The sequence below is a fragment of the Neovison vison genome, chromosome 6, assembly GCF_020171115.1.
Source record: "Neovison vison isolate M4711 chromosome 6, ASM_NN_V1, whole genome shotgun sequence".
Taxonomy (NCBI): Eukaryota; Metazoa; Chordata; class Mammalia; order Carnivora; family Mustelidae; genus Neogale; species Neogale vison.
Window position 1 is genome coordinate 31,712,231 of NC_058096.1, and position 19,127 is coordinate 31,731,357.

The 19,127-nt window shown below is 37.8% G+C and overlaps 1 protein-coding gene across 9 annotated transcripts in view; it reads right to left on the reverse strand.

The window, feature by feature from the left end:
- ROBO1 (roundabout guidance receptor 1) overlaps positions 1–19,127 on the reverse strand; it is a 1,191,004-nt gene that overhangs the window by 54,598 nt on the left and 1,117,279 nt on the right. For all 9 annotated transcript variants that reach the window (XM_044251144.1, XM_044251142.1, XM_044251145.1 and 6 more), the window contains 8 exons: positions 17,231–17,436; positions 15,614–15,695; positions 15,275–15,443; positions 15,009–15,175; positions 8,176–8,297; positions 7,286–7,517; positions 6,192–6,313; positions 2,979–3,150 (listed from right to left, as the gene is read on the reverse strand). In XM_044251144.1, coding sequence (XP_044107079.1) covers positions 2,979–3,150; positions 6,192–6,313; positions 7,286–7,517; positions 8,176–8,297; positions 15,009–15,175; positions 15,275–15,443; positions 15,614–15,695; positions 17,231–17,436 — 1,272 coding nt within the window. The remainder of the gene's footprint in view (positions 1–2,978; positions 3,151–6,191; positions 6,314–7,285; positions 7,518–8,175; positions 8,298–15,008; positions 15,176–15,274; positions 15,444–15,613; positions 15,696–17,230; positions 17,437–19,127) is intronic.

Sequence of the window (19,127 nt, forward strand, 5' to 3'; positions counted from 1 at the left end):
CACAACATGTGGTGAAATGAGAAGGTGTTCGCCCATGCTATTAGGAATGGTGCTTTCTTACAGTCGTCTAATTTTATTGGACTCTGAAAATGTGCTGCTCATCATCTGCTTTAAAATAGAAACATTTGTTCCAGTCCAAAATTCCTTTTTTTCCCCCAGAAAAAATAATTGGTATAGCTCATTATATATGAAGAACATTTCTCAAACAGAAGAAAATTCTACAGTTTTTTTTTTTTTTTTTTAAATGATATGGTGCCCAATAAGACACTGGCAGGAAAATAAGCAGCATTCCATGGCTAAGGAAACCACCTTGGGAAAATTCCGCACCCCCATCAATGTATAATGGTAGCTACATTGCTACTCCTGTGTGTGTGCGTGTGCGTGTGTGTGCGTGTGTGTACGCGCGCACATGCGCATGTGTTTTATTACTTTTTTTTCTTTAAAAGAATTCCAGATTTTATTCTATGGAGGGTCAAGGCTGAAAAACCTATTTTTATAAACTGTCTCTGTCACCTGCCTTCAACTGTTTTTGTTGATGGAAAGTTTTATTCCATGTTCCAGACTCTTTTATCTATGGTTTTCCTAAAAGCACTTCATCTTCTGAGAGTTCAAGCAGACCTATTTTTTTTTTTCCCCCTGATACACTGCTTGCATCTCCTAAGTTTATAGATTTCATGGCTGTTTGTGCAAGGTTAAGTTGGGTAGCTTCAGATTTTATGGAAACAGGCAGGAGAGGTTCCATGCAGGCGACCAGATGGGCTTAACAGAAAAAAGTGTGGTGTGACTAATGAATTAAAGCAGCTACTCTACATCTCAGTCTTTGCCTCCCTGCAGCTGAGCCTATATTAAGATATGGAAAACTGGAACACATTTATAATTTCAAGAAAACCAATTTGATCCTTAAATCCCCTGATTTAAATCTTAAATAAATAAAATTACACAGGGTCCTTTTCCAACACATCTTTGAGAAAGGACGAAAGTCATATGTTTTAAAAATAGGTAAATGGTCATCACACTATAACCTATAATATCAATTTTAATAAGTTAATACTGATGTCTCATAAAACTGGGTAACTCTTTGAGTAAAAGGTCTGTATTTAGACTATTTTTCTCCAGGTCCAACCGAACGTTGTAACAGATGCATCAAGCAATTTTTTTACAGTTCCCTTTTTTGTAATTTTGTAATAAAGGAACTTGAAATAAACCATGAGAGGACTTTTGCTTAAAAGTTGCATATGTAAGCACTGTTTAAAAAGATAATCCCCAGATCAAATTCTGGACCATCGCTGTAGCGATAGTACAAGCTCTCCTCTAAAGGTTTGAATGTTACTGTTACACGATGGAGTTTTCAGGAGGTAACGCCCTAGCCAGTGACTTCGTTGGCGGTGTTCCCATTCATCCATTGGAAATCCCACGAGAGTTCTGCCCAGCAGAGATGCTTACGAATCCGAGACCTGCACCATTCAATCCTCCCCCACACTGCGGGTTTCTTTTCCTTCTTTCTGCTGGCCTGGGTCAGCCTTGAAAGCTCCATGTTAAAAAGGTAAGCCTCACCAGCCCGTGACCATGTCCACATGGAACAGAGTCCTGTCCCACGATCACGGCATTCCAGGTGAAATTTATCATGTTATACCACAGAGATTCGGCAAAGACATCAGATAGAGCAGATAGCTCGGTCTTAACAACACAACAATGATAGGAATTTCCAGACTGAAAAGTTTATACAGCAATAAAGTTTATTCAAAGCCAAATGTTTCCCAATTTTGTTTTGAAATAATTTCTAGGATGTCCTCAATTATCAACCAAATGCAACAATACTTTGTACTTGTATAAAAATGCATATAACTGATCCTTCTCCTGACATAAAATCTTACTAATGCTTAACTTCTGATCTGAAAGGAATAAACCAAAGCCGGCTCTACATGCAGCTTTGTTCGTATTTTAAATGCAATCTCTTGATAGCGACGCTCTTCTCTCCCCTTTCCATTTATAATTGTTTTTGTTGTTGTTTGCTTTAGATTTTACCAGTAACCACTTACTAATTTGTATTTCATATTCATGCCACATTCCCTATAGGAAACTGTAATAACAAGGCTTCTCTGTCAGTTTTTTTCTAAATGTTTTCCCTAATTCCTCTAACCACTTCTGAAGCACACATGGTATTTACCTTTCTAAGTAATTAGCATATAACCGCATCCCAATTCTCTTGGACATTGAAATCTATCTTTTCTTATAAAAAGCAATTACAGCTTTGAGCCACCTGGGTGGCTCAGTGGGTTAAACCTCTGCCTTCGGCTCGGGTCATGATCTCAGGGTCCTGGGACTGAGTCCCGCATCGAGCCCCGCATTGGGCCCTCTGCTCAGCAGGGAGCCTGCTTCCCCCTCTCTCTCTCTGCCTGTCTCTCTGCCTACTTGTGATCTCTGTCAAATAAACAAACAAACAATAAATAAATTTTTAAAAAAGCAATTACAGTTTTAAATAGACACCAGAGTGGTAAATATAAATTGTATATTGCTTAAACTTCTAATACCTAGTTTAAGTTTTTCAAGGAAGTTTTTTTTTAATCCAAATAAATCTAAATTCTATGAAGTTTCAGACTGTCTTTCTTGTTCACAGAGGTATCCTTGATGTTCAATTAATAGTATTTGTTGAAAAAGCAAAAAAAAAAAAAAAAAAAAGGAAAAGAAAATTCAATAGGATGGAATTAGGATGACAGTGAATGCGAACAACGTTTGCTTGAAATATAATTTAAAATGTGTGCTTGGCTAAGTTTCAGTTTAGTTGTGATATATATTATGTATTTATATAATTATAACATATATTTATATAATGGGACATAGATATATTTTATACACTCTATTACGCCTATATTTGAAATAAAGCTAATGTTATCATTTTTGTCATTTTCTTCCCAAAAGCCAAGAAAGGCAGGACCATGGGTGCAGGGATGGACTGTAGACCAGAGCGGGGATCTCACCTAGTTGGATGAATTGTGCCTCGCTCTTCACCCCAGCCCCGGCCCCCGTGCTGGCGGCCACCTCCACGCTGTAGCGGATCCCGGGAACCAGAGAAGGAATGACCACAGAAAAGGTGGAACCATCCACCGTCTTGTTTATATGATAGCGAGTCTCATTGCCTAGACACCAAACCTGTAAGAAGAGCACGAGGAAGTTGAAGCTGGTAAATTCTGTAAGTTAATGCAAAGATCAACATGGTATTTCGGTTTTAGACCAAGTTCAGACTTTTCACGGACCTGATGTAGGATGCGGCAGAAGTCATTTTTCCTGAGGATATAGTTCTGAGCAGGCTCTTCCATTCCAACCTCGGGTTAGCAGTACCTTTAAGACCGCTATGGATTTTCTCATATACTGCTCAAGGAGTCTATTAGGAAAGTCTACAAATCTTTGCTCAAAGAAACAGGCTCCTATCAGCCCAAATCAGCAGGTTTTTTTTTTTTAAAACCTAGAAATTGTTTGCCAGAAAAAAAGGTCTTTGCAAAATACTGTGTATACCCAGATAAGAACAATAATTTAGTCTATAAAGTACCTTTTCAAAAATAAGGTTATTAAAAATAAAACTGGACAGGGATGCCCGGCTGGCTCAGTGCACAAAACATGCAACTCTTGATCTCGGTGTCCTGAGTTTGAGTCCCATGCTGCATGTAGAGTTTACTTAAAAATACATAAATAAACCTGGACCTAAGGAGTTAGGCTCTTTCTTTGAATCTCCTCAACCTGAGGCATGTCATACTATTATCCATGAGAGAAAATTAGCACTCCAATCTTGTATTTAAATGGGAATATTAATTAGTCTTTGATAATATAGATGAGATCGTAAAGAATAACAAGACATATTTGACTTGAAAGAAAACCGTTCTTCCGATAAGAAAATTATTGTAGAGCTCGCTAACTTTGATAAGGATATTTGTGACAGGAAGGTATTTTCAGGAAATTAAGACTTCTGAACTACACTGTAATCCTTAATTTAAATTTCACTAAAGGATTATTTAACCATAGAGTGATCTTCTGCAATGTTTAAGAAGTTGGATATGGTGCATGACAGTATTTGGACTCAGTTACCATAAGAAAATGGTCCAGGGAGTAGTAAAACATGCTCTATATTCTTTATGATGTCCTCAAGCAACATGTAGGATTAGCCTCAAGTAGCCTATTGTCTAAACTGTAATAGGAAATGGGATTTAAAATAAGTCTGAGAGTATCAGTGTCCCCTATCATGTGAGCAATAACCTTTCATTTTTTTCTTTGGAAGTTAATATTATTTTAATATAGTTTCAATGCATAACACTAGCAAACGGCCAGACTCTATACCAGGTCCTGACCATTTGGAAATAAAGAGTCCTTTGTGATTTTTTTTTCCCCAATTACATTACGCAGCTGAACCAAAGCCACAAACTGATTTTGTACCAGTCAATCAGGTTCTGAAAGGCATTTTATTATTTTAAATTGACCATGAAGTTAAGTGAAATCCACCCTTCTGCATTTCTTCTGGAGAGAAATGAGTTTTGATTCTTAGGGGAAAATGCTGCATTACACAATTTTGCCTGAGAGCTGAGACATCACCTCATTTTAAATCCTTAAAGATCTCTGTAACAGTTCATTTTTTCTGGACAGAACCATGGCATCCTGTCACCCCCCAGTCTTGAGATAACCTTGAAATTCACAAGAAAACACGTAGATGGTAGAGACTCTTACCTTCAATGACTCAATGACACTAGAAGATCTAATTTGAAATATCTTAGAACATTCACAGGACATTCATGGCACTATTTTAAATATTTAAAATGTCACTCTTTTAAAATTCTGGTAAATTTCATGAAAAGGCTTTCAGTTTGTTTTTTAAAAATCATTTTAAGAAAATGTTAGGCCAAAAATGAAGCTCAGTATATCTGGTTATTGTCCAAATCAATTTGCTACTTGAGGGAACACTGATGGTCTTTATTTGGCAAGCCTTACCAAGTGTGCACATCAGAATCACCTTGGAAAGATCTACCCTGATGAGTATGCATACCACCCCCATCAGACATATGGGTTCAGAATCTCTAAGAATGGTGGTCAGGTACCTATGTTTGGAAGATAAGTCTACAAGTGATTCTGATGTTAGTATCTAATTACCTCTAGAAGATATATGTGGTCAACTTTTTGCATCAACAGAGGCAGTGTAAAATACTCTCATATATGAGATGAACTATTAAGTATCACGATTTAGCTAGTAACTAGAAAAAGACTCAGGCATCATGGAAACATAAAACAGTATCTAGAGAAAAAATGTTTTACAGTTGAAATTCTCCTAGTGTGCAATGTGTTTAAATACATGTTGAAAAAAATACGTGTAAAATCTATTTTCTATTGAGATTTCCCCGATTCAGTCTATCAATTACTCATTTATCATAGATCCATTAAGACTTTCCTACAATACAGAGTCATTGATAGGATATATTTCATGAGCCTAACTTTGTTTTTAACTGTACCTTGGCATGCTCTGAAAATATTTGCTCAAAACAAATCTATGTGAGACTCTAAATTTAATCACTAGAGCTGATGACTTCACAGGTCAAAATAATTATCAGAATTACCAGATTGAGTCACTTGCCATCTTATATTTTTAAAATTCATTTAAACATACATAAACTTATAACTGAATCTCCTCTGAGACATGAAATTTCGTTTAGAGACTAAAACATGCTTCACAAGAAAAAAACTTTCATGCACATTAAAACAAGTTTTCCAACTTAGCTCCAAAGTTCCAAAACTTCAAATGTGCCAAAAGGAAAGCAGGCAAGCAAACCCTATTTGATAGTATTTGACTCCTAGCCAATTCCATGGGGCAACCCAATCCTGCAAAATATATTTAAGCTATTTTTTTAAGGTAAACAAACAAACAAATCCCTTTTTTATTGGCATTTATACTTGTTGTTTGTGTGAAATTATATGGACCTATAGATTTTGTGACCCTCTAGATGACTTCTTTTAAATTAATTGCTTTTTTCAAGTGGCTTAAGAAAGAATTATTCCATGATTACTGAAAAAATGGTGCAGTAGTAAGATAATTTTACATTGCTATATGGACCAGCAGATGGCGCCAAATATCCACAATTCAGACACGCCTTTTCTTTTCCTTTTCTTTGTAGGGGGAGAAGGGTGTCCATCAGTAATTATTATATATGCATTACCTTATACTCTTGGACCATTCCATTTTGAGTGTCTTCTGGAGGCGGCTGCCAACTAACAAGAATTGCAGTTCCATTTCCTTCATTCTTTGATACAGTTACACTCTGGGGTGGGGCACTGGGTGCTATTGTTTTAAAAATTGGATACATTATGAGTATATGAGAACACTCAAGGCAGACACAACATTTAAAGTCAAGTAATAACTATGTCAAATCTATGTCTATATGTCAAAATGTCAATATACCCATATGTTTTAAAAAGGTATCTCACTCAAGTCTGAATAGTCCCAACTGATTTAAGTTTCTCCTCAATATTGCTAAGCTTTTCGTTATTATGCACTTTCCATAAACAAAAGTATGTAGATTATCTCCACAAGACAGCTCAGGAAAATTCTTATTCTTCCTTCCCTGTAACCTCAGTCCCATGTTCTCCATACAAATGTTCCAAAGTATAAAGATATATATTAATCATTCATGATATTAACTACATTCCATCATTTCTGTAATCAAAATAATAAGCAGATTTTAGGGAAAATTCTGGTTATTTTTACAGAGTATACTTGTGATGCATAACCTTTTTTACCTTTATGTAAATACTAATATTGAAATTTCAGGTCAAGGTGGCCAATCATGACATGGCCGTGGCCATGGACATGAGGAATAAACATAAAATACTAATCCGAGAAAGTCCTGGGCAAACCAAAACATTACTCACTGTATTTATAAATCATTACTCAAAGTAACATTCAATAAGTGAGTTGGAAGATAATCGATGGAAAGTCAAGCAAATTGAGAACATATTCATCTTTAAATGTGAATTTTAGTTCTCAACAGTTGACTATATCTTACCTATGCCATTAAGTAAAATATGGCTCACGGTTGTACGTTTTTATACAGGCTATTAAAGCAAGTCAAGCATTACAGAATTTTGATTTTTAGCAGTTCCAGTTGGACAAATTCTCTTAGCAACATCTAATGTTCAACATCAAGACAGTAATTAATGTCACAATTAATGTTAAAATTTCCTCAATTAAGTTAAAAAAAAACCTAACACATGTACTATAATGCACAATAATCACACAGTTCATTATACTTGCCTTCTTCTAAAGTTTTGGCAAATTTAATTTCACTATCTGCTCCTTGAAATTCATTAAAAAATGGACGAGCCTTAATTTCATAGTTGACTCCCTTTCTGAGATCAGGGATAACCACGCTATTTTTGGTTGGGGTCCTCACTTCAAAAACTAACCACTCCGATTCACCATGGTTGGTTCCAGATGGCCGATAAAGAATTTTATATCCTTGAATATATTGAGACTGTTGGTCCACCTATTAAAATGACAAAACATGCAACCATTTATATCTTTCTATTGATTTATTTTAAAATTACAAAAATTAAACGTGTCAAAATTCTATCTGGCTTCACTCTATAGTTTTCTAGTTTATATAAAATAGAATATGAAAAAAACTAAGCACTATTTTTTGTAATGTAGTCACCTTTTCAGCTTAACAGATACTATTAGACACTAATTTCTATGGTTTATGTAGAAATTTTAGGCAGCTCTGTGACAGACATCTACAGATATGTCAAGATCAAAAGGATCAGAAAACTTTCTGATTTTAAATGCCAGTTTAATGTTACTAAGAAAACTTCTACTAAAGTCTCAAAAAATGCATGTGATAATGATCCTATCACAAGTTACAGATTTATAATTAATACTGTGTGTTTCTTTCCTTTGGTAATGGCGCAGTTTACTATTGTAGTATAATAGAAAATATGCACAATGTGAACTTTTTTCTGTTGAAAGTCCATGCACAGGCACCATAATAAACAATTACAATATAAAGTTGTCATCGGCGGACAAGTAGGCAACACACATACATAATAAACTATCTGCTGCATAAATATTTTTTTTCATATCATGGTCTCCCAGAAGCCATCTGCTTATTGAACCTGGAATCAAATATTGCAACAAGAATGACTCACTGTCCAGTGCACTTCGATTGAAGAGGAAGAGAGGATGGTAGGGTTGTGCAGGTGCAGTACCACATTTCCCAGTTCTCTCTGGACCTGCTTGTGATCTACTCCCTGACTCGTGGGGGGAACATCTGCAAGAACCCAAGAAGACCGTGTTACCACCCTACGCGGCGTAACTGACGGGCATGAAGGCAGGGTGAAGCAATCCTTCCAGCCATGGCCACTCCCAGAGAAGAAGAGTCATTCCAACTGGCAAGCTAACCCGCGCTACAGAATAAAATGGGAACAATTTAACCTTCATAGTAGCATAGGGAAGATGGGAACATACAGAGGGAGAGGGAGAACAAGCAGAGGGCATGTAGAAAGCAAGAAAGAGGAGGAAGCAAAGGTAATACTGGCCAAAAGCAGCATCTGAGGGTGCCTCCCAAGATGTAATGATTGCTTTCTCACCAAGGATGAGAAGCCGAGCGCAATCCCTTCTAAGTTGGTTACATAATTCAGTAGGGCTCCCGACTACGCAAGAAAGAAGAGTCGGAAATTGCAGTAGAGTGGGTGAGTAATGGAAGGAATGAAAACATATAATAAGTGAAAAGCAAGCACAAAAAGAAATTAGACACCTTATATCTTCTTTTTTTTTTTTTTGAAGATTTTATTTAAAATTTGAAAGAGAACACAAGTAGGCAGAGAGACAGGTGCGGGGGGGCGGGGAGCAGGCTCCCCGCTGAGCAGAGAGCCTGGCGTGCGACTCGATCCCAGGACCCTAGGATCATGACCTGAACTGAAGGCAGAGGCTTTAACCCACTGAGCCACCCAGGTGCCCCTAGACACCTTATATCTTATAAGATGAACTTGGATATCTTCCTAAATAAGGTATACAGTAAGTTAGTAGTAGCTACGATGAGGGATGCAAAAGCCACCAGTAGAAGGGAATGGAATAGAACAGAATAACATGAAATGAACAGACAAGAATAACAAAATAAATCTGATGAGAAAAGAGCACCTAATCATTTATTTAATGGCTTCCTTTTTAGTTCAGTTTTTGTATCACTATAAAGGAGGTTAAATAAAAAATTCTTAATCTCAAGAACACCAAAATTTAAGAAAGGAGACCAATAATAAAGTAAGAATTAAACTATTACTAGCATTATAACTATTACTAGTTGTAAACTATTACTAGTGTTCATTTATGTTGTAAGAATTAAACTATTACTAGTGTTGTAAACTATTAATAGTTGTAAACTATGACTAGTTGTAACAATTAATTACTAGTGTTCATTTATGTTGTAAGAAAGAATTAAACTATTACTAGTGTTGTAAACTATTACTAGTTGTAAGTAAGAATTAAACTATTACTAGTGTTCATTATGTTAATGTTCATTTACTTTTTTCCCCCCAGTCAGGAGGGGTTTCGTTAAAATTCTAAAGTCTGTACTCAATAAAAATTGCCCTTTGCTAAGGGGGTTTTCTAACACAGATATTTTGCTTTGCTTTCAATAATAAAAAGGGGGTTGCCTGGGTGGCTCAGGTAGTTAAGTATCCGACTCCTGACTTCAGTTTCAGATCATGATCTCAGGGTCGTGGAGCAGAGCCCTGAGTTGGGCTCCCTGCTCATTGCAGAGGCTGCGTGGCCCTCTCCCTCTGCTCCTCTCTCTCTCTCAAATAAATAAATAAAATATTAAAAGAAAAATAAATAATAAAGGGCAACACAGGGTGAAGCAGGGAAGAAAATGAAGACCTTTAATTTTTTTTAAGACTTGTTTTTTATTCATTTATTTGACAGACAGAGGAAAATGAAGACTTTTGTGGCCAGAATTCTCTTTCTTGGAGTATTATATGTTGGCATATATATTCTACAGTATTTGCCATCCCATAAACAGCACCGATGAGAAGTTCGGTTTTCTGAACGACTATGTATCTTTAAGGATTCTAAACAAGAAGTTTATTAAAAGTGAGATTTTCCACTCTTACGCTATATGTTAACTAACAAGAGTTTAAATTAAAACTTGGAAAAAAACAAAACAAAACAAAACAAAAAAAGAGGTTGTTAAGGTTGAAGGACTCCGTGGAAGTCAGGCAGACAGAAGACAGATCAAGAGTGCTGTTTAACACTCTCAGATAGAACACCCTTGACCATACATATACTACACCCATCTTTTAAACTTATAAATAAGCAAAATGCCAAAAACAACAGATAATTTTGGCTTCTCAAACTTTAGCAGCCCTTCCAAATATCCTTGGCTAACACTGGCCCTCAGGGAACCTATCGTCACAGCCTGGAGATGGAAAGCACCTCCCTGTCACCCTCCCCTCTCCGATGTCCTTCCTTCCCTGCTGGTTTCTGTTGCTCCGTGACTCCAGCTACCATCTGTGACTGCGGCAAGCGTGACATCCTTGCAATAAAATAGACTTGGGTTTGCAACCCAGCTCAGTACCTTACCAGCCGTGAAACATGGGGAAGATTTCTTAACCTTGCTATTTTTCTGTTTTCTCATCTGGCAAATGGCAGTAACGACAGCAGATAACTTCTGAGGGCTGCTGTGAGCACTGCACTCTGTAAGTCATTGGAAGTCCTTGTCTTGAAGGCAGGGACTGGGTTCATCTCTGTGAACCCAGAACACCTAGCCCTGTGCCATACGTTTAGAATGTGCTTAATAAATCATGGTTGAGTGAAAGGGAATAACCGCGTGAAAAACTCATGTGCTATGTCAGCTTCTAAACGTGTCTTCTCATATGTAAGCTTCTACCCTCAGGGAATCTTCTGCCTTTCAAGAAGTATCCTCAAATATGTAAATAACCATTTTAAAAGGTAACTCCTATGATTTTCATCACAATCTCTAATTTCTTCAGTTTTGAGATAAACTTGTCAGTCAGGCCCTTCATGAAAACTATGAAACTCCCTTCCCTGGTGGAACTATTTTGGCAACAGCAGCCTAGAATATTCAGAAAATGGCCCATCAGAGAGAAAAATGAAAAGTAATATCTAACAATGTTGAAAAGTTTATGAATTGGTCCTTTTATTGTTCTTGTCCTTTTCCTCCTCTTGAAAAAAAAAAAAAGTGTATTATAAGGTAAAAGTTCCTTCGGAACATTCAGAAATAACCTGGAGGAAATTTTAGATTGTAATTCTACCCGGCTGCTTCCCCAGTGTTGGAATTCCCTACACACACTCTCCGAAGAGAGGTTATCCAGGCCCTACTTCATTATTTACAATAACTGAGTTCTTACTATCTATACCATACCTATGCTGTACATTCTGTGTCTATGTATATGTTCTTCAAAGATAGGGCTCAGGGGCGCCTGGGTGGCTCAGTGGGTTCAAGCCTCTGCCTTTGCCTTGGGTCATGATCTTAGGGTTCTGGGATCGAGCCCCGCGTCGGGTTCTCTGCTCAGCCTCTGCCTGCCTCTCTGCCCACTTGTGATTTCTGGGTGTCAAATAAATAAATAAAATCTTAAAAAAAAAAAAAAAGATAGGGTCCAGAGTGCTGTGCAAGTAGGACACATGGAGGAAGCACAGTAGTTGGTGGCAACAACCCTACCATCGCAGCAACAGCCAACACCCACCCTACTTGCGGGCGACGCATGCCATCTTCCGTGCATTTGTATTATCAAGTCTTGTTTTGGGGAAAACGGATCTCGATTACCTTCGACAAGGTTCTAACTGCAGCTGTGACCTAGGTCTGCCTGAGTTCTGAACTGCAAACTGCCCTGTCCCTCTAACCCTACCCAACTCGTTCATATAATCTCTGCTTGGGGAAGGCTTCTTTGCAGTCATCTTATAGAAATGGTTAGAGAAATTACGGCTGCTCTCTTACGAATCAATTTCTAACAAGTCTCTCCCAAATACCCTCTGCCCCTGGCTCTTCTTATCCTAACTACACAAATGTTCTGTACTTTTTTCCAGGTTTTTCCCCAAGTTCCTGCTACAACCGGTATTAGCCTAATCTTCAGCTAAGCTTCACAGTATCTTAAAAACAGTCCAAGAGCTAGACCGTGAACTCTTCCTCAATGTTACTTCTACTCCTTGGTCCTATTTTGCTGCCTAGAGTTAAAATATGCATACCTTTTCCGCATGATGGTCTCTTAAAATGTTAAAGAAAAAAAAAATGTCATGTCAACTCTAACTTTATTATTTTGGGAGGAAAACGTGCCAAGATCCCTGACTTTCTTTTCCAGTGATGTGATTTTCAGGCTTCAGTGTAGTCTTTAAAGTCTTCAAAGACTTTAAAGGTAGACTCTTTAAAGTCTACCTGAAAATGTAGTGTTCAGAAACGAACACATTAGTCCATTCGTAACCTGTCCAGTTTAGAGTAAAGAGAAGGGATTACTTGATCCAAACATAATTATGCTAATGCTACCTAAGACTACATTTGTTCTTTTGGCAAGGACATCACTCCGTTGGCTCAAATTAGTGTTTTAATTGACTTCAAATACTGAGATCTGTGTGCCCGCAGCACCCTGACACACACTGTGCCCTTCCCTCCTTTAAGCCCGGTATCCCTAGTCTATCCTTCCACAACAGTTTATTTATTTATTTATTAAAGATTTTATTTATTTATTTGAGAGAGAGTGAGTGAGAGCATGAGAGGGGAGAAAGTCAGAGGGAGAGGCAGACTCCCCATGGAGCTGGGAGCCCGATGCGGGACTCGATTCCGGGACCTGAGCTGAAGGCAGTTGCTTAACTAACTGAGCCACCCAGGCGCCCACCCATAACAGTTTTAAACCTTAAGTTTAAGTGATGCACTTTTGAATTTCCTCCATTAACTGAATCACTTGTTCGTCACTTGTTCGTAGTGACCCATCCTTTCCATCTATTGAAAGAGAGTTCAATCTGATGCTCTCATCCCGCAGGTCCCCTTTCTCAGTGTCGTGGTATCTGCAAAGTTTATCAGCTCCCTCAAGTTTTGGTCCAGACAGTGAAAGAAACATGAGTCCAATAACAAATTCTTACGGCAGAAAACAGAAGAGAAAGCTGAGTGGTATATACTCCTAAATTAATTGATCCTTATCCAAACCAGTGGAGAGTCTATTTTTAGTCCCATTTTATAAATGACAAAACTGAAGCTCAGGACAAACTAACGTGCTCAGGACGACATAGCTCATAGTTCCCGGAAATGAGATTAGAAATCCTTTGGTTTCGTGGTGCTTGGGTGGCTCACTGGGTTAAAGCCTCTGCCTTTGGCTCAGGACATGATCCTAGGGTCCTGGGATTGAGTCCCACATCGGGCTCTCTGCTCCACAGGGAGCCGGCTTCCTCCTCTCTCTCTGCCTGCCTCTCTGCCTACTTGTGATCTTGGTCTGTCAAATAAATAAATAAATAAAATCTTAAAAAAAAAAAAAGAGAGATACTTTGATTTCAAAATGGCAGGCTTAATTAATATTTCCAATCTTCCAAACACCATGGGTTTATTTCCCTAAGGTGGTTCCACTAGCTATTCATGTGTAAAGGTAAGTCCATTAAAATGTAAAAAGACTTAAATTAATTTTCAGATTAAGTGTGAACTACCTCCTCATTTACAAACGCGGGTGTAGACTCCAAAATCACTCACAGGACTAGTTAACAGACTCCAGTCAATCAAAACTGAGGAGTTTCCTAGGTAGAGACCACTGCAGTCGGGAGAAAAGTTTCAACTCACTTTACAGCTGTCACTGTGTCTGCATTCTTTGCAAATGCGTATCTAATATTGAAAACCTCAAAGTGTGTTAAGGCAGGCTTCAAGAATATTAGCGTTCCTGAGGTGACTCATAATTGCAAATATAGGCACTTGGGTGTGTTGAATTCACACGGCAGGAGACGAACAAGGACATGTTCGACAACTAAGTTTGCCTTCTGTGTGAATTCGGAAGCAAAAGGTCCTTCCAAAAAGATTCTTTATACCCTCATCAAAGAAGACAAAGCAAGCAAAATGGCAGGCAGACCCTCTCTAAGACCAGTAAAAATCAGCTTCAGTCTTTGTGTGCACAAATTGTTTCTAGCACTCTAACTAAGTTATATTCCCTGCCCCCCTTTGGAAAGGTAAACTCAAGATGGAGATAATATGATTCCTCCTAATATGATTCCTCCAAATGCTGAGAAAATAATAGCAAGCTTCTATCGCTACCACCTAGAATTTTTATTTTTCTATTAATACAAGAAGCATACTTTAGTGACAATAACAGTGTGTTTAAAAAAAAAGGGTAAAGATTGATTCAAATCACCTTTTTACTCAATATGTAAATTTCACTCCTACTAAAACTTTAAAATAAGAAGTGCGGCATGGTGACGCATAGGGGGTCATTTGTGGAAGGCTAAATATACTTTTTATTCACAATAAAAAGCAATACATCCCCAATGTGACCCAAGTGAGCACGTTTCTAATTTGCTTCACATATTCATTAGCTTCCACATTGTATGCATTTTTTCCTTTTTATCTGTTTCTTTGACCTGGCTTTGACCAGAATATACATGACTTTCATATAAAAGTTTAATATATCACGGCTCATATAACTGACAATGAAAGACAGACCGAACAACATGTTAACCTAAAGTATTTTTTCCCATGCTTTGTAGGGGGGAGAAATTGAATACAATATAAAAATACGTAACATTTTTGTCTGATTGGACTGTGATTTTATAAAATGAGACACTACTCTTTGGTATTAATCTTCTCTTGGAATACCTACTCCAGAAAACAATAAAGTTCGCAGACATTGTGTTTGTGCATTAAAAATTAATGGAGCAACTGGAAGAACAGATCCGTATTACATATACAATCACAGCAGGGAGCCAGACACATTATTGACTTATGAAAGTGTAACATCTAGGAATAAGTAGGTGTCACAAGGGTAAGTAAATCAGTATTTACCTTGTGTTTTCACTGGATCTGATATCTGGCTTGGATCACTAATTCCATATGCATTTGCTGCCCTCACAAGGAAAAGGTAAATTGCATTAGGTTTGAGTCCTTTAATGGCAAATGTTTCTGTTTTCACATTCTCTGCTACGGTCTGCCAGCTGCTACCAGATGCATGGCTAAGGACAGATACAAAAGTTAGAACATGCATGTTGAATGGTAAGCCAAAAAAAAAAAAAAAGGAAGACCAACTAAGAACTAGGAAACATCATCTTTACCTGAAGGCTTCTATAATATAAGAGGTTGGAGTTGCTCCTGAATTCAAATTTGGTTGCCATGACAATGTTACTGTATTTCTGCTGACATCTGTAACTTCGGGTTTTGAGGGGGCACTAGGGATTAAATTTGGGTCGGTGGGTCTTGGAGGCTGAACTGGAACTCCAAATTCTAATAAGGGAGATACAGAAGAAAGATGTTTACACATATACAGATAAGCACAGAAAAACAGATTACACCATTTTATACTTATTCAGGCATCGGGACATCGGCTTCATCCATTTATCAGCAAGTAAACGACCGCAAGCCAAGCTTTAAGTTAAAAAGGCTAGCTGATTTACCTTGGACTTCAATGTAAGCACTCCACGTTGCTTCACCACTGGGGGTCGATGCAATGCAGGTGTACCGACCTGTGTCACCCAGCTGAGAAGATAGACGGAAAATAAATATTTGGAACAATCAAGAGCTCAATGTGCTGGAAAAGCAATTATAGTTTTGTATATGTCCCATGAATATGGATAACTGCATTAAAATTCAATATCCAGAAACGTCTTCTTAATTGAATGTATTTTTATTGAATGGGAAGGAAAATATTGCAAGAATATGGAAAAGAATATTTTATATGGTTATTTTAATTGTACAATAAAATATAATATTTAGTGCTTTACCATAGCACTATTCTTGTGTCAGGGACAATAAACAATGAGGTATTCAGATTCAAAGGGTTAATCTTTATTAGTAAATTGGATCTTCCAATTTACCGTCACACAGTAAGGCTGGTCAAATTCAATGACTGTTCTTGCTATTTCCTATTTTATCAGAAAATTACATGCATATGGATATCTGAAACAGATATTACCAAAAAAAGGATAAACACACAAAAAAGGATAAAACACAAAATGATTCTCTTCTCAAAGCATTCACTCTCCCCCTCCCCCACTTTATGTATTTATTTTTTTAACTTGTTCAATAAGTCAAACGTCAGCTGGAATGAAGGCTCTCTCCCTTCTAAAGACCAATGCCAGAAAACAAACAGAGGTCACATGTTCAGCTTTAAAATCATCCCCAGCCTAATGAACCCACACACCTCTCCCTAAGGTAACTCCTGGATCTTCAAGTCACGTTTGATAAAGCAAGAATGTTGCCATCTCGCTGTGGCAACTGTAATCACAAAATTGCAATCGTCGTCACAAAGAAGTACAACACATTAACTTCCACGGCATGTGCAATGAACTGTCATGCTGAATCCAAAACTCCCAAGAAGCCACCCACAATAGGCAATAAAGCAATCGAAATTTATGTTTATTGCTGTCAAAGCTATTCTTTCTTATGCGTCGTGAGCCTGTCTGATCTTGACCTCAAAGAAAAGGAAAAAGCAAAACAAAACAACACAGTCTTGAAAGAACAGGTATGGGATGTGGTGCCCTGGGAAGGTAAATCCCTCAATTGTTCTCACAAACTCGCGGGCTTTTCATCATTTAACGTTCTGATTTGCAATATACGCTCAGTGTGTACATTGCTGCCTGGCTTCTGTTTGCATGGACAGTATCCTGTCATTGCAGAATGTTGGACCAAATATTCACAACAGAAGACCTGGCCTTGTAGATAACATGGTACTGGAAAAATCTCTTTGAAAAATGCTTTTATGGAATGAGTACCTCATACCACTACCTGGAAGGTATTTCCCCCCCCTACTGTCTTCAACAGGTCTCAAAAATCTTTTTTTCTGCTCCACCTGAAACCTTCAATTACTTGCCATGAGCTAAGTTATGAGTCAAATCATCTTAAATATACACGGCGGGGCGTCTGAAAGCATAAAGCGTCAATTAAAAATAGATCAGTACCGTTATTTAGCATTTCATTGACTCTAAGACTTGAGACTGCAGCCCTGGGGGCTGGAAACAAACAGAAAAAGGAACAGAACAGAACAGGAAAGCCAGGGTGTCGCTTCAAGTTACCTTCGCAGATCGAATCTGCAGCACCCCTGACTCCAGCTGTTTGATTCGAGAATCTTGGGTTGAGACGAGGACTCCATCCTTTCTCCACAGAATCGTGGGCACTGGACTGCCTGTGGCCACACAGCTAAGCACTAAAGTACCATCCGCCGCTACAGTCTGATTCACAGGACCTTGTCGGATGACGGGGGGAGGCCGGTCCGCGATCACTGCCCAAAGAAACAACAGGAAATAGATTTCTACAACTGGAAGCAATTTTCTAATCATCCAAGCAACAGCAGTTGCTCTAGCCGTTGAAACGCACTAATTAAACAAGTACTTCAAGTAGGAGATGTGCATTATTCAGAATGCATTTCTACGATGCTCTGATTCGGAAATTTAAATTGAGATATCATGTACTCCTTTCAGATGACCAAGAGAGCTCGCTGCACTATCAGGTGACCTATTTAACACAAGAGTCCAAGAAGGAAGTAAGAATTGTGGATGGTGGGTGACTGGGTGGCTCAGTCAGTTAAGCATCTGCCTTCAGCTCAGGTCATGATCCCAGGGTCCTAGGATCGAGCCCAGCATCAGGCTTCCTGATCAGCGGGGAGCCTTCTCCCTCTTCCTCTGCCTGCTGCTACCCCTGCTTGTGCTTGCTCTGTCAAATAAATACACCTAAAAAAAAATTGTGGATGGTGAAGTAAATGTCTAGTGGTAAGAAGTGGATGTGTACTTTTTAAACTTTAAGATATGTAAAAATCAAGAAATCACCTACCCCAAGGAAACTTATGAGACACATTTTCATGAATGAACTAAAGCCAACTCGACATCTGAGAACTGTTTTTTTGTCCAACAGAAAAAAATATGATATCATACCAACATGTCCGACATTTTGAATTCCAAAATGGGCTTTGGACTTTTAGAATTTACAAGTCGATATCATTCAGCTCTTTTAATCCTGGAATTCTATTAACAGAATTACGTGGGTAAAAACTTCCCAATCCCAGTGAATTTAGGAAAAACTAGAAAACTACTCAAATACATTGTGAGTAGGCTAATCCAAAAATATAACTCAAGCTCATGTCCTAACCTGGGAAATAAACTTCCATGCTAGAATTATAGGGATCGGAAATGCTTTCATGAATTCTAGCACTTTAAAAGTTTTAATGTACTATGGAAGGAAACAATGGAAGCGATTTTTATAATACATAAATTAAAAATGTTCTTATTATTACATAAAAAGCCTAAAACCTAAAAGCTTTATCTCAGACAAGGAAGCCATTATTTAGGCAAAAATCTAAAACAACTGGAGTGTAACTAGAACAACTTGCATTACAGAAATGTTCTCAGTTTTCACTCCCTGATATAGTCAACTTAGGTGAAACCCTATAGATGAGATACTTTTTCAAATGAGTAAAAGTTAAAAATTAAATTTAAGAATTTTTTTTACTATCAAGCTTTATAATTCTGAATATCAGTTACCAAATTTTAAGTCACACATATACAAAGGTCTAGTTTAAGAAGTTGCCTGATTAAAAGAAACTGGTTGCCAGAGTAACTAAATTTTGGATGCAACAATTTGCCAAGCGAGATAATGGCATGTTCAGAGCTTTATGCACCAAAGATTTTCACAAGCTGGAGTTACACTTCAATTTGTTCCTCTTCTACCATGCAATAATTATTAGTTTCGTGCATTCAGCTTAAGCAAAAACAAGAAGGCAAGAGAGTGAAATTAGCAACTGTATTTTCACTCCACCCTTCTGATTCTCGGCCGTGCTTAATTACTGCTATGAAATTTGCAAATACCGGGGAGGCATGTGAGAAGGCTGGAGTTCGTAACCTGGCAGGAGAGTTTCAGATGCTCCACGAATGACAAACGTAAGTCAGTGATTCCCTTGTTTAGAATTGTTCAATCTTT